This window comes from Apteryx mantelli, chromosome Z, assembly GCF_036417845.1.
Source record: "Apteryx mantelli isolate bAptMan1 chromosome Z, bAptMan1.hap1, whole genome shotgun sequence".
Taxonomy (NCBI): Eukaryota; Metazoa; Chordata; class Aves; order Apterygiformes; family Apterygidae; genus Apteryx; species Apteryx mantelli.
In genome coordinates, this window is record NC_090020.1 from 53,585,454 (window position 1) to 53,598,528 (window position 13,075).

The 13,075-nt window shown below is 34.9% G+C and overlaps 1 protein-coding gene across 1 annotated transcript in view; it reads right to left on the bottom strand.

Moving 5' to 3' along the window:
* The window catches only part of ADGRV1 (adhesion G protein-coupled receptor V1), a 286,011-nt gene that overhangs the window by 177,523 nt on the left and 95,413 nt on the right, over window positions 1–13,075 (bottom strand). Inside the window, exons 63-74 of the mRNA XM_067315842.1 lie at window positions 12,833–12,971; window positions 12,509–12,694; window positions 11,961–12,193; window positions 9,926–10,074; window positions 8,476–8,677; window positions 7,744–7,963; window positions 6,302–6,541; window positions 4,151–4,300; window positions 3,126–3,599; window positions 2,264–2,407; window positions 1,370–1,541; window positions 836–971 (exon numbers count right to left, since the gene is read on the bottom strand). Of these exons, the coding sequence (XP_067171943.1) occupies window positions 836–971; window positions 1,370–1,541; window positions 2,264–2,407; window positions 3,126–3,599; window positions 4,151–4,300; window positions 6,302–6,541; window positions 7,744–7,963; window positions 8,476–8,677; window positions 9,926–10,074; window positions 11,961–12,193; window positions 12,509–12,694; window positions 12,833–12,971 (2,445 nt within the window). The remainder of the gene's footprint in view (window positions 1–835; window positions 972–1,369; window positions 1,542–2,263; window positions 2,408–3,125; window positions 3,600–4,150; window positions 4,301–6,301; window positions 6,542–7,743; window positions 7,964–8,475; window positions 8,678–9,925; window positions 10,075–11,960; window positions 12,194–12,508; window positions 12,695–12,832; window positions 12,972–13,075) is intronic.

Genomic DNA, 13,075 nt, shown 5'->3' on the forward strand with positions numbered 1-13,075 from the left:
CTCAGATATTCAAGGTATTTAATTTGCATGGTAAATAGGTGCTGTGAGGACACCAGCCTGAAGGACATACAGGCCTAGGAGAAGAGGTCAGTCACAGTAGCTTAGGCACAGTTCATGCTTTACAACTAGATTGGCACACCTGAAGGAAGTAACTTGGTAAAGCCAATACCTTTCTTCATACACACTGTTACTCTACCCATCCTGTTTTATAATACCAGTTTTAGCCATCAACGAGTATGGAAGAATGAAAAGAAAATAATTTGAAGAATAAATCACTTAATTGAGATGGAAACCTACACTAAATATAATGTTTTAATTGCTAAGAATAAAATGATTTCTTAAATAACTGAGATATCTTCTGATCATTACTCGTTTCAATTTATTTATTTAAAACAGTATTATCAAAGATCATCTAATTATGATCTTTTAGGGAGATTAATTAGAAGTGTTAGAGGGCAAATAATAAAAAGTGTCATGAGAAGACCACTCTGATCTGGACCTTTTTTGCTTTCATTATTCCACTTTCTGGCTAAAACTGTAGATCTGGCTTCTTCATTTCCTTAGCTGACTCCATCATTGCCACCATACCTATTACACCTTGCATTCTGTTGGTACGAAATAGACTTGACTTCGAGAAAAGCATCAGTTCTGATTAAGTCAGATCTGCAGTATTGACATTTGTTTCAACCTGAGACAAGATTTACAAATTTATCAAAGTAGAGACTACACATTCATACCTTTCTGTAATTTAACAGGGATTTGTATAAGGTGTATGCCTGTACCCAGATCGTAATTCTTACAGCATGTGTGCAACTAAAGATTCTAACATCCTTACCTCAGGCGAGCCCCACCAGACACATTGCTGTGCACTGCTGTTAAACAGATAGCAAATGACTCGTGTTTATTTAGGCTTGGAGTAGCCTGAAATGAAATTACTTTGCTCTGTTCACCAGAGGAAAATACAACACTACCTGAATTAAAAGAGAGAGAGAAGAAAGACAGTACAATTCAAAATCACTAAATAGAAATCATCTTTTCACCTGGGAACATGCTGAGATAGGAACTTTAATCACAATACCATTTCATTTAGGAAGGGGAAATCTGCACAACAAGAGTCTATTGTCTTTTCTTTATAAAGCTGTTCTTCAGGGGCATGGCATCGTGTTTAGCTCACAGACATGTATCTATGTAGCACAACTCTTTTCTTACTGACTAAATAAACATATCAGTCACAGATAAAAATCAGACCATACACTTTCATTCTAAAGACGCTTCATTAAGAGAGGAAATGCGTACAGGTACAAACAATTAAAATGGGGTTTCATCACTCATGGAACTTCTGTAGCTCTTTCCTCAGGCAAATACTCACCAAATGATGGAGTAATATTGCCTGGATGAACAAAGTCAGTGATTATGTCTGGTGGGTACCCAGAAGTCCAGTTAACTGTTACAGAACCATAAACTCCTTCTCTGGTTATCACAGCCTGACCTGTTCCTGCTACAATGTCTGTAAGTCGTAAAATAGCAGATTCAAAGCCAACCTATGGAAGCATAATAAATTTTGTTGTATAAGATGAGATAAGAATGGGCAATAACATGTATGCAAGCACACTGTAAGCAATTACAATAACTATGTATACAACCACACTTCTTTCAAAGTCTTCAACAATATTTATAAATATGAGATCTTTGAGAATTAGATCTCAGGGAAAAGGAACAGATATGACTCAGATTTCTGCACTGAAAACACCAAACATAGCATTGCAGGTCTATCCTTCAAAGGAAAACAAACACACACAAACTTAATGCTCATGGGCAACAGCTGCAGGACTATCTCTCTTTGTACATACTACCGTGTACATGCTATTATCTACTCTTGGGCTGCCATACCTAAAGACATAACATTGTCCAGAATCAGTAATGTTCCTTAAAATCTTAGAGATTTCATTTCATGAAAACAAAAGTATAGCTTAAGCATAGTACTTACACTATTTACCATAGCTGTTTTTGAATGTAAAATGAACAGATGAAGATATTTTTAAACAGTATTAACCCATTTCTATAAGAACTGAAAAATATGAAAAGACTAGATAACACATAGTATAAGTAATAAATGGAAGAGTCTTGTCAGTAGTTAAATTGACTGCGATTATGAAAATTGTTAAGGTGTCAACTGAATCCTTACAGTAGCTATCTTTTGCAATGAAGTGTTGTGTATCTCCCTCCTGTGGTAAAAATGTTACATTGCAGCCAGTTTACTCACCTGTGAATTGGCAGCTTCTTCAGGAATAAGCAGAATAGCTGACTTTGCTTTTTCTAATATTTTAGGCACATCCTTGGCACTTCCCCCAACCAGGCTTATGCTGATCAGTTCCAGAGTAAAATTCAATCCCAGGAAAAGAAATGCCTTTGAGAGAGAGAATTTAAATAAAGAGGTAGAAATTTAATTCCACTAAAAACATGATATCCACCAATTCAAAGGATTATGCAACAGAACCATCTGCAACTTTTGTTCTACTTCCATACAAAAATCAGTGTTTTCAAGACAAATAATTTATTGATCATCCTTCTCAAAACAGCTACAGATAGAACATCAATGTCGTGAAGCAGTTTGTTGGAATATTTGTAAGGCAATTTTGCCATTTTTATGAACTGTATCTAACACAGTGAGCCTTGACTTGCTTTTAATCCTTAGGTTTTACCAAAGTGTAGATGCAAGACTGTAATAATAACAATCAGGGAGTACAGAAAACAGAAGGCAAATGTATCTACTGCTTCATGAGTCTCACAGACTACTACTGACAATTCAAAAGGTAAACCTGAGAAAAAAATTGGATGCATATAATGATAAAAAAAATTGAAATGATAATAACACGGAGCAATGATGGAGGAACAAACTGAATACATGAATATATGCACAGCACTGATTTTGTAATTATTATGTGGAAAAAGTGATATTTAACCACATTTATATTCCATATATAGGAAACATAATATTAAAACTCTTTGCTGCATCTTAACAGTAGATACTATTGAGAGTTTAATATCTTATCCAACACATTTGTATTGTGATGAACACAAATGTAAACAATAGCTATCTAAGGAGCTAAAACGATATTACAGACCTGGCTGCTTATTGGCACTCTTTTCACTTCAAAGCTGGCACCATCTTTTACCACTAGGTATCCCACCACATTCTCAGGTGCAATTAGTGCTTCTTCATGATGAGACAAGATATGGTACTCAACAATCACTTCTCCAAATGCCCCAGCATGCCGAGTTACATTAATCTGAACATACCGACTAAGGTCTCTCTCTACTAATACTGACTGCTGATCTGAGTACAAGGCAAATACTCCATAGGGATCATCATTTGCAAAAACACTGATCTTTAAAATTCTTTTCTCTTGGTCTAAATCTGCTCCACCTTCCACTGAAATCAGCTGTACCACATAGTTTTCATCCAGTTCTGGAACATCATCAGGTAACAGATAGATAACTATCTCAGCCGTACTCTGCTGGTCAGCCATGACCACAGATCCCTCTGTCTGAAGGAAGTCACCTGTGATGTCAGAATCACTACATATTTCCCAGTAAACCTGAAATAAGTGATAAACAAAACAAAACCAAATTACCACAGAGTCAGAAACTTTCACATTCAAGATTCAGTATAGATAGCATAGGGTACAGATTGGTTTTAAGTAGATAAAATAGAAATTGTTTTAGGTATATACAGAAAGATATTCATAGACTATCTTACAAAAGGAGAATGTGGTGTTCCTCTAACAACAGTACTATGAATGTAGACTTCCTCTGCAAATCTTAAGAAGATTTCTTAAAAATTATACAGAATCTCTGAACCATTTTTTAAAATTACTTAGGGGGGAGGGAGGGGCAGGAGCACTGCAATATGTATAGTTTCATTTTTTTTCCTGACCGGTGAAAAGATGAAGTCCAACTTTCCAAACCACAAGTACTAGGGCTGAAGCCCTTGCAAAATTCAGTCTAAAAGGCAGCATTTCAAAATGAAATGAAAAACAAGCAACTGAAAGGCATGGAAAAAATTATTCCCATTGTCCTCTATATGTTCATCCTGAGGACAATTTCAGATTATACTGCTTATAAGGAAACCAAACAAAAGTGAGCATACTGTTATGTTTCCCAGAGTGCCTTGAATTCGTCTGACAAATAATGTAATACTCTGTGGCCCTTCCACTGCTGAGGGTTCTGTAAAGTTCTTCTCAGATAATGATTCAGGAGCAAACTGTACAATACCATTAGGATCACCAAACTTCTGTATCTGTAAAGAAAGAAACAAACAAAAAATCAGAAATATAGAATGAGTTATCTTCTTCAAATCACCGAGATTTTCATTACTAGGTGCAAGGCGGCACATCTTCTTAAGTCTTCTTATTGAGTTTTCGCCTCATAAAAAGATTCAAGAGTACAGTAACAATCAGAACAGAGACTGTATGAATGAAAAACAAACAGTAGACAGAACCACCAAGGTCTCAGAAGGGAGTGATATGAAGTGTGTGCGCATACACAGAGCAAAACTGTTATACTAAATCTGTGGATGACTTGCTCTTTTGTGAGAAGATCCTACAGTGTAAATGAAGAAGGAGGAGCAGATTATAAATGGAACATGTGTCAGTAATATGATGCTATCAATAAAGATGCAAAGCTCTTAGGCTTTGAATAAAAGAAGTGTTATTTGGAAGCAAATCCAGGCAATGAAAATGATACTGACCACTCAGCTTTAAACAACTTGCAAATTTTAAATGATCTAGACACGTTTCAGAGAGTAAAAGAATTTTAAAAGGATTTGGAAAACACATCCCATGTGGATGAAATATGATATTAAGAGCAGAGAAAGCATGAATGTCCCCTTTTCAGTTTTTGAGTGCTGTACAAGAAAGAAAAGGACAGGGTTCTATTTCAAATGTATTATTTAAGTACCCTGATATTAAAACAATAAATGCTCAGGCATCTTAGGCTGGTGTATAGAAATTCTTCTAACATTACAAATTTGCAAACTTAGCCACTGGGATAGAGCTCATCCACATCCATCTGTGTGAATCACTAGCTGCAGCAACAAGAATTCATGGTAAATTGACTTAAAACAGTTTTCTTTTGAGAGAAGTTCTCTGAAATATCTAGACACCCAATAATAACTAACATATCTCCTAATTGTCAGTCAGTATTTACAGATTCATATGTAGAACCTATTGATATTACCGACTTTCTGAAAATAGGAAGCAAACCGAATCCCCTCTCAACCTGGCTGATGGGAACAAAAGATCAGAGACACAAGCGGACAAGTGTATTTTTGAGAAACCCTTGCTGCAAATTCGGGTTAAAATTTCTGCCATGAAAAAAAAATGTTCACAAAAGGAGTCAAAAACCAGTCTAGTCTCTACAGCTTCCTCCTATAGCTTTTGAAAAGCTAAGGAGAAATGGAGGGAAGCACAAACATACAGAATTAGCAACCCTAGGATCTGAAGCCATTTTTTGATTGCTTTGTGTTTTCTCACTACACAGATGTAGTTTAACCTGACATAAGAATCAGACTACATAAAGAAGCCAAGGGCCTTACCCTGGATTGGCTCTGCAGAAGCCATCAGTGTCTGCTGAGAAGCCAAGTCACTGTGAAGCAGAATGAAGTATTCCAGTTCAAGGAATAAAACTGGGTCCCTGAAGAACAACCTGAAGTGTCTGTGAAAATAGCGCCTGATTCCAGCACTGCTTTACTCCATAGATCAGGAAAAATAAAAATAAAAATCCTATTTATAGGAAGGATTTGTTTTTTTGCTGTCTTTTTATAAAGTTCTTGCAAATATTTCCTCTGTTTCAATATCCCTAGAGCAAGTAATTCTCCTCAACAACTCTCTCTGCTTTCTCCAACATATTTCTGCATTTCTCCCCTACCTGTATGTCTTACTCTGTTATAGCCAGACCTTTCTTTTATATATGTTAGCTGGAGAAGAATACGTCAGAGAAGGGACGAACAACAAACTGACATGTAGGACCCAAATCCATTTCCTCTCCAAAGAAGACCATGAAAATGTGTAAGTAAGAAGGCCAAGTCAGGGCTTATATACACCAATTTTTACTGATAGATTCTTTGCGTTCATTTTTCAGAAGTGAAGACATAACAGTGCTCCTGAGTGGTACAGGGGAAAAGAAAGCCAAATGACAAACTATGCAGTCAGTCACATTTACGTTTAACAGCTTTGCAGGATAAATGCCAATATCAACAGAGATGTGGGAAGGAGGAGAAAGGAATGCAGCAATGACTTACTATTAGCGTAATGTTGTTTGCCCTGGGATCTATTTCTGTTTCACCTTTCACAAGGCTCAGTCTAATAATGAAGATCTCCTGAACTTCAACTTCTTCATGGGGATAGATTTGCAGATTAACAGATCTCAGACCTCCTTCTCCTTCTCTAAAATAGAATGATCCATTCACAGGGTCACCAATGTCACTATTCAGGGGAGATAAAACCTCTTCTGAATTGGGTCCTAAAATGTCCCAATTAATCTGTGGAAGACACCGGTTTCAGATTTAGAGTAGTGATACATAATAATAGCCTCCCAGAGGGAGAAATCATAAGGTAGCATAAGTGACATAAGATTCTTATATCTGATACAAGACTAATGGTGTTTAAGGTAAGGTGACTAATTGTGTTTAAATTTGTGTTGTTAATACAGAAGACAATATTCATAATGGATTGCGTGTGGGAAATTTTGTAATCTTTTGGAAAAATAAATGTGACAAATTGCAAAAGGAAATTGTGAAGAGTTAGCCATAATGCCAATTTACAAAACAATTCTAAATTCTTGACATTAATAAACAGAAGAGAAACTGGGCTTTAATTAGCACGTAAAGGGAAACACACAGGCCAGTTTCTATTTTACACTCTTTCACCATTTGTTTTGCAAAGCTCCCCAAATCAGTACTCATGATCTTCCCTGCAAAATGCTGTATGAAGACAGAAAAAGACAAATATGTTCTGAATAACCTGCAATAAAAGATCTTAATCCCTCAAATAATTGTTCATATGTTTTAGCCCAATTAAAAACTAGAATATTTCAAAATTTCCCACAAATCAGATTTGCTTTTAAGGAGGTCAAATTAAGCATTTTAAAATGATTATTTTGGACATTTTTCCTTTCTTTTGGACAATTTTATCAAACGACTTTTCTAGAAACAAAGTTAAAGAAGACTCAGACAATTTTTACAGGGGGAAAAGAAGAGCTGATGGTCTTTATTTTCAATTCTCTGGTCATTTTCCAAAACTGTGCAAGTCCTATGCTGGTTCACATTTACACCTTCCTTTACCAGCGGTTTGTACAGCAGGCAGAAAAATCCAGAAAATGCATAGTAGACAATTTACTGAAAAAATTTTGACCAGCTTTAGCAAGTAATTCATCTGAATTGAATGAAACTACTGGTGGTGCTTGAAATTAATTGTATATGTTATTTTTGATAGAATTAAGAGCTAATTTAAAACAAAGCACATGAGACGATAACGTATGATAGGAGGAAAGCAGGGGCAGAAAGAGAAAATAACAAAGGTAACTTATCTGCTGTTATACTGCAACTATATGTAAAGATGCTTAATAAAAAACTGCAATTATCCTTTTAGAAATAAGTCACAAAGAGATTTTTGAAGGATAATGCAGTAGCTTTTTGAAATAGTCACTGGAAAGCATTCAAAATCTTCTACAGTCAGGGCCTACCTGTATGTCTCCAAGCAATCTTCCAGTTCTTTCCAGCACCAGGGACATTGTTGTGGATATATCAGGGTTGGGAAGAATAATTTGGCTTTGGTTGAGAAATCTGACAATACCATGGGGGGAATCACTTTTAGCGATAGTGATCTGGCTCACCAGGTGGAGCCCAAGGACTGCTCCACCAGTGGCTCCCGTCAGCTGGATTTCAAATTGCTCAGCAAACTCACTGTACCAAAAAAGGCAAGGAGATTCTCAGAATTTTAAGAAAAACTACTTGAAACTATTCTTAAAAATTCAATCATTTATCTAATTGATCCTGTTTAGTCATAGTTTAAAGACATACAGAAAATAGCTCTGTAAACGTACAATTGAAAGTTCCTTCCATTTATAAGGATGGTAATATCTGAAATAAAAGTAATATCCTATATTCTATCCGTGTTAAATAGCTCTCTTTTTTAAAGGAAAGAAAATGGTGCAAAATATCTTATTACTCATAGCAATATTAGTAACATCTAATATTTCTGATAATCTGATTAGAAAAAAGTCTTGGATTTGCATAAAGTTTTACATGACCTATGAAACTTAATAATAGGGTTTTTTTCCTGTTAAAGTTAGGCAATTTTTTACCACTGCAGCAATTTGTTTTCAATTCCAATTCTATACATAGGTATAGAACACAGGCTAAAAGAAGATTACTCAAAAGTAAATTAGTGAGTAAATATCTGAAAAATGAATTACCTTTCTTCATCATCTATAATAGAGATATAGATAAAAGTCTGGTTCTGACCATGATGAAAAATGACAGAGTTGTTATGGACGAAATAGTCAATGCCATCGGGCAGTGCAGAAATACTTCGAGAGAGAAAATCAGCTGTTACAAAGCCATAAGTTCCAAGCTTTCTCACAACAGGAATCATGATCACTCCAGCATCCTCTTCCACTGCAAAAATAATTGAGAACAACTTATTGCAGATATTTTATCTCAAATATAGATTCAAAACATAATGGATTGTGTAATGAACCCCATTTGTATCAATAAATCTAGGATTTTCTGAAGCAACTGTGAGTGCTGCTTTTGAAAAGTGGATACCCTCTGTCTAACGCCATTTTAATTCAAGCAAGTAAGGTTGTTCCTTGTAGCAGTTACATACACTTCCTTTAATCAAGGAGAAAAGTTCGGGTTTATGCTTTTAGGTTTTCCTCTCTCCTTTTTCCCATTCAAAATTTTAAAGTCAATGGTTAATGTAAAAATTTCTAACAACTGAATCTGAAATAGGAAAAAAATGAATAGGAAAAATTATTTTACCCTTCTATTTGCATACCTCATTTACATGAATGTCTACCATGACTTTAAAAGAAGATTACATTTTAGTGTGCTGTATGATACCATGGCAACTAATTTTACCTTCAAAGATTATGTAAAAGCAAGTCCTCAGGATTAAGTAAAAGACTAATCAATATGATAGATCAACAACATTCCAGATAGTTTTTAAACATTTACTTAAGCAGCCAAGGTACCTCCATTTGGAAATAGCTTAAGACTATAAGAAATATTTAAGAGCTACCTTAAGTGGACCTAAGTAAATCAGGCAGAATGCTGACAAAGAATGAAATTATTACTGCTGGCCAAATTAATTTCTTCTGGTTTTTTTGTACTGCCTTCAAGGGAAAAATAGGCAAGTTTCAATTTTTGTTATTATGCATACATATCAGATTACACTATATTTATAATTTTTTAAATGATAATATACACAAAGAAATATCAAAATGAAGCAAGGGTTACACTTTCCTATAGTATTTTCTGCCTAGCAATATCAAAGAAGCTTCAGCATTGCTGTTATATGTTCCAAACACAACTTCAGAATTTTTCCACAGAATATACTGAGTCATAAAAAAACTAATTCTGTTCTTATCATGATAGACAATGAAAAAGGTAGTGCTCTTTCCTCTTGCCCTCCCGCCAAGTTTATTGTCCCAGGTATATGAGTAAATAAAATATTGCACAACTGTACTTTTACCACTTTTACAGTGGCTGAAAGTATGAAGAAAAAATGCTGAAGAACTTATTTACAGATGCTTATATAGTTTGCACCAGAACTCAGGATAGATGTTGAAAGATAACTCCAAAACGTATGCCGCAGCCACAGGCTTATCCTTTAAACCGCACTGAAAATTAAAGTGAACTTACCATGTAGAACGACATACTGAGGATCAAATTCTATGATGCCTTCTGCATTGTCACTCTTTGCTATGACGACTCGTACTGTGGAGATATTTCCTACCACAGGGGGTTGATCCACCTGTAGTCCATTTTCTTTTACAGCAAAATCAAACCCACTTGCAAGAACATAAGAAAGAAAAAAAATTTTAACTGTTTTTGTGGAAGTATTAAGATGCATGTATGACAATCTGTAGATTGCCACAAATACTTATAGATTCTGACAGTTATCACTGTAGATCTTGTGGCCACACTTTTTCAAACTAACATATATGGAAAAGTAGTATCGTATTCCCAAAAATGTGCATCTTCCATGTTTTCTATCCCATTTTGTCCTTCTTATTTGACTTTCATGCAACTTGACAAAATCAAGGAAATTATTAATGAGGTCATACTCTAAGCAAAGACGATGATAAACTGTCCGTTAATAATGAAACCCTGTCCATTAATGAGACTGTGCTGTCAGAAAGAAGCCTTAAAATCTTGAATCAGCAAAGACTTAAATAACTGGAGATTGTTTGCCAAGGTGGATCCCCTTGCTGACATACAACATGGTTATCATAATGACTTGTGTTTGTACATCTGTTTTGGAATCCAACTGTGATCATCTTTCCTAATATAGTCTCTGTTAATACAAATGTTTAATACAACTTCTTGCAGGAGATATTTATGAAAATAACTACAGGGTTGGAGTTATAAAAAATTTAGTACCATACCAAAGGAGTTCAGTACAGTGACAAGTTCATATATGCCACATTTGCATTTTTATTCACGATGACATATACACGAATAGAAAAATCCAGTGCATCATGAATACATGGACTTTAGATTTCATTTGTGCACAGGAAGTGAACGTATACAGCAATTCCAGACATCATGCTTCTTTCCTGCATCTTCTCATGACCCGGGACAAATGTCTGAAGTCAAGATTTTCAGGGGAAAAAAAGAAAAAAAATCTCCTTGGAAAACTGGAGGTTTGGTATTCCTTAAGCACCCCTGTGTATTTACTGGAATGCACATGCATCATGGAAATTCTAATTCATCAGTCATTCAACAGTAACACATTCCATTAGCCTGATAGTGTTTTCAGTTGTAAAAGAAATGCCAAATAGCATAAGAGTGTCCAAGAACGACAGCCACACTTACAGCTGTAGTATTATATTTCACTGTTATGGGTACAAAAAAATTATCATTTAAAATTCTAAAAGCTCCTAAAAATGCCAACTTATTGAGGAATGCAACAACGTACTTTGAGAAACATATTGCAATACTTTATTTTCATCATGCAATTTGGTAAGATTTATTTTAATGTTCCTATATTCTGATTTACCACAGTAAGAATTCCAGTTTGGGCAGACACACCACCTCTGGTGATTTATTTTAGATAATATTGTTTCCAATTCATTTATATTTCTGACAGACTGTAACAGTATACTAAATAGTAATTAACTATTTCTAGTAAGTAAAAAGGAACTGAATGCAGATGTACCTACAATGCAGCACCAAAAACTCCAATATTGTTATATTTGCCTAAGCTAGTGTCATAATTTCTGCACTGTTGTCTCTTTTGGAATAAAGTATTCTTTCTGGTATTTCTAAAGCATCTGTAGCATTTCTAACTTTATAAACATATCCCAACTAAATGACCATATTTTACTTATCACAGAATATATGTATTATTTGAATATAAAATCTTGCCAAAATTTGTTTTTGCACTTTTAACAACATAAAAGCATATACACTTAATGAAATGTATGTCATGTATGAATTTTTAGCTTAAATGAATCTTAATCAGCAAAATGTTTATATTAATATGTTAAGAGAAGTGGGTTCCCCATACATTCATTTCTTATCATGATCACTATTATAGCTGTCTTATGAAATTTTCTAGTAAAACAGAGCAGGAATCAAACAGGAACTTTATTGCAGTTAGGTCAGATTCCATATATATTATGTTCTTTGGCTTGTAATCAATCTTCCACTCTATTGGAAGCTTTATGTTTACCTTCCTTGGAGTTCCACTTTGGTTATTGTCACTAAAAAGTCTTCAGGACCTTCAGGAAAGTCATCATCATGAATTTCAATCAAAATTATTTTATTTTCCTCATCTGGTTCAAACACTACCTCCCTTACTGTGGGAGTGAAATCAATTCCCTCCTCAGCAGTCCCATTTATTATCTGCAACCACAGATGCACTTTGCCATAACATCCACTAGCACGTACAATAGTGATGTTAACCTAAAGGAGAGAGGACATTTTCTTTAAAAATGACTTCATTTTTCTGTTACATTTGCTTTTAGGAGACCATTCTACAGGCATCTTTTCAATAGGTCTGACAGGTAACAATAATTTGCTATATTAAGTACAGATTATATGCAATTTAGTAGATGGCATTCCTTCCCAGAGTATTAATAAACTCCAGAAGCCTCAGAGAGCAATTCTGGAGACTGTACTATGATAAATGCTGAATAAATCTTAGCTTTAATTTTTTTCTGAAGTTAAGCATAAAGCTACCAAGAGTATTTTACACATGGAAGAATTTCAATCTAATACCCATTTTTCTTCTTCTGTTGTTTGCAATAGTTCCCGTGAAAATGTAAACTGTCCATATGGAAAGTCACTAGCAGCCATGGTAATATTTGCTGTGCTGCTAGATTCATTTATGAGTCCTCCATCACTGATTCCAGTTAGTTGAAATTGGTAGTAATGCTTCTCCTCAGGAAGGTTATCGTCTACAGCCTAGGGAAAAGAACCAATTAAAGCTAAAAGGATTTAAACCATTTTCAGAGAGAGATATATAATTAATTTCTAACCAACATAACATCCAAACAAAAGGAAGCACTGGAAATAGCTCATGCTGTAAAATCTCTCATATACCTGTATTAGAACAACAGCTGCAGACTGCCTATCTCGCATTGTCAAGGTTCCCGATGTCTCAGCAAATTCTTTATGATGAGGAGGTGTTATATTCCAATATACTTTGACCTCACCAAAAATCCCTGGACCACGTACCAAGCTGCAGGTAAGAACACAAACACAGATTTTATTTTCTATCTTTAACATTTAATATCTATGGCAGAGACAACCAGTATGCTGCTATATTACAGTGCTTGAAAGAAA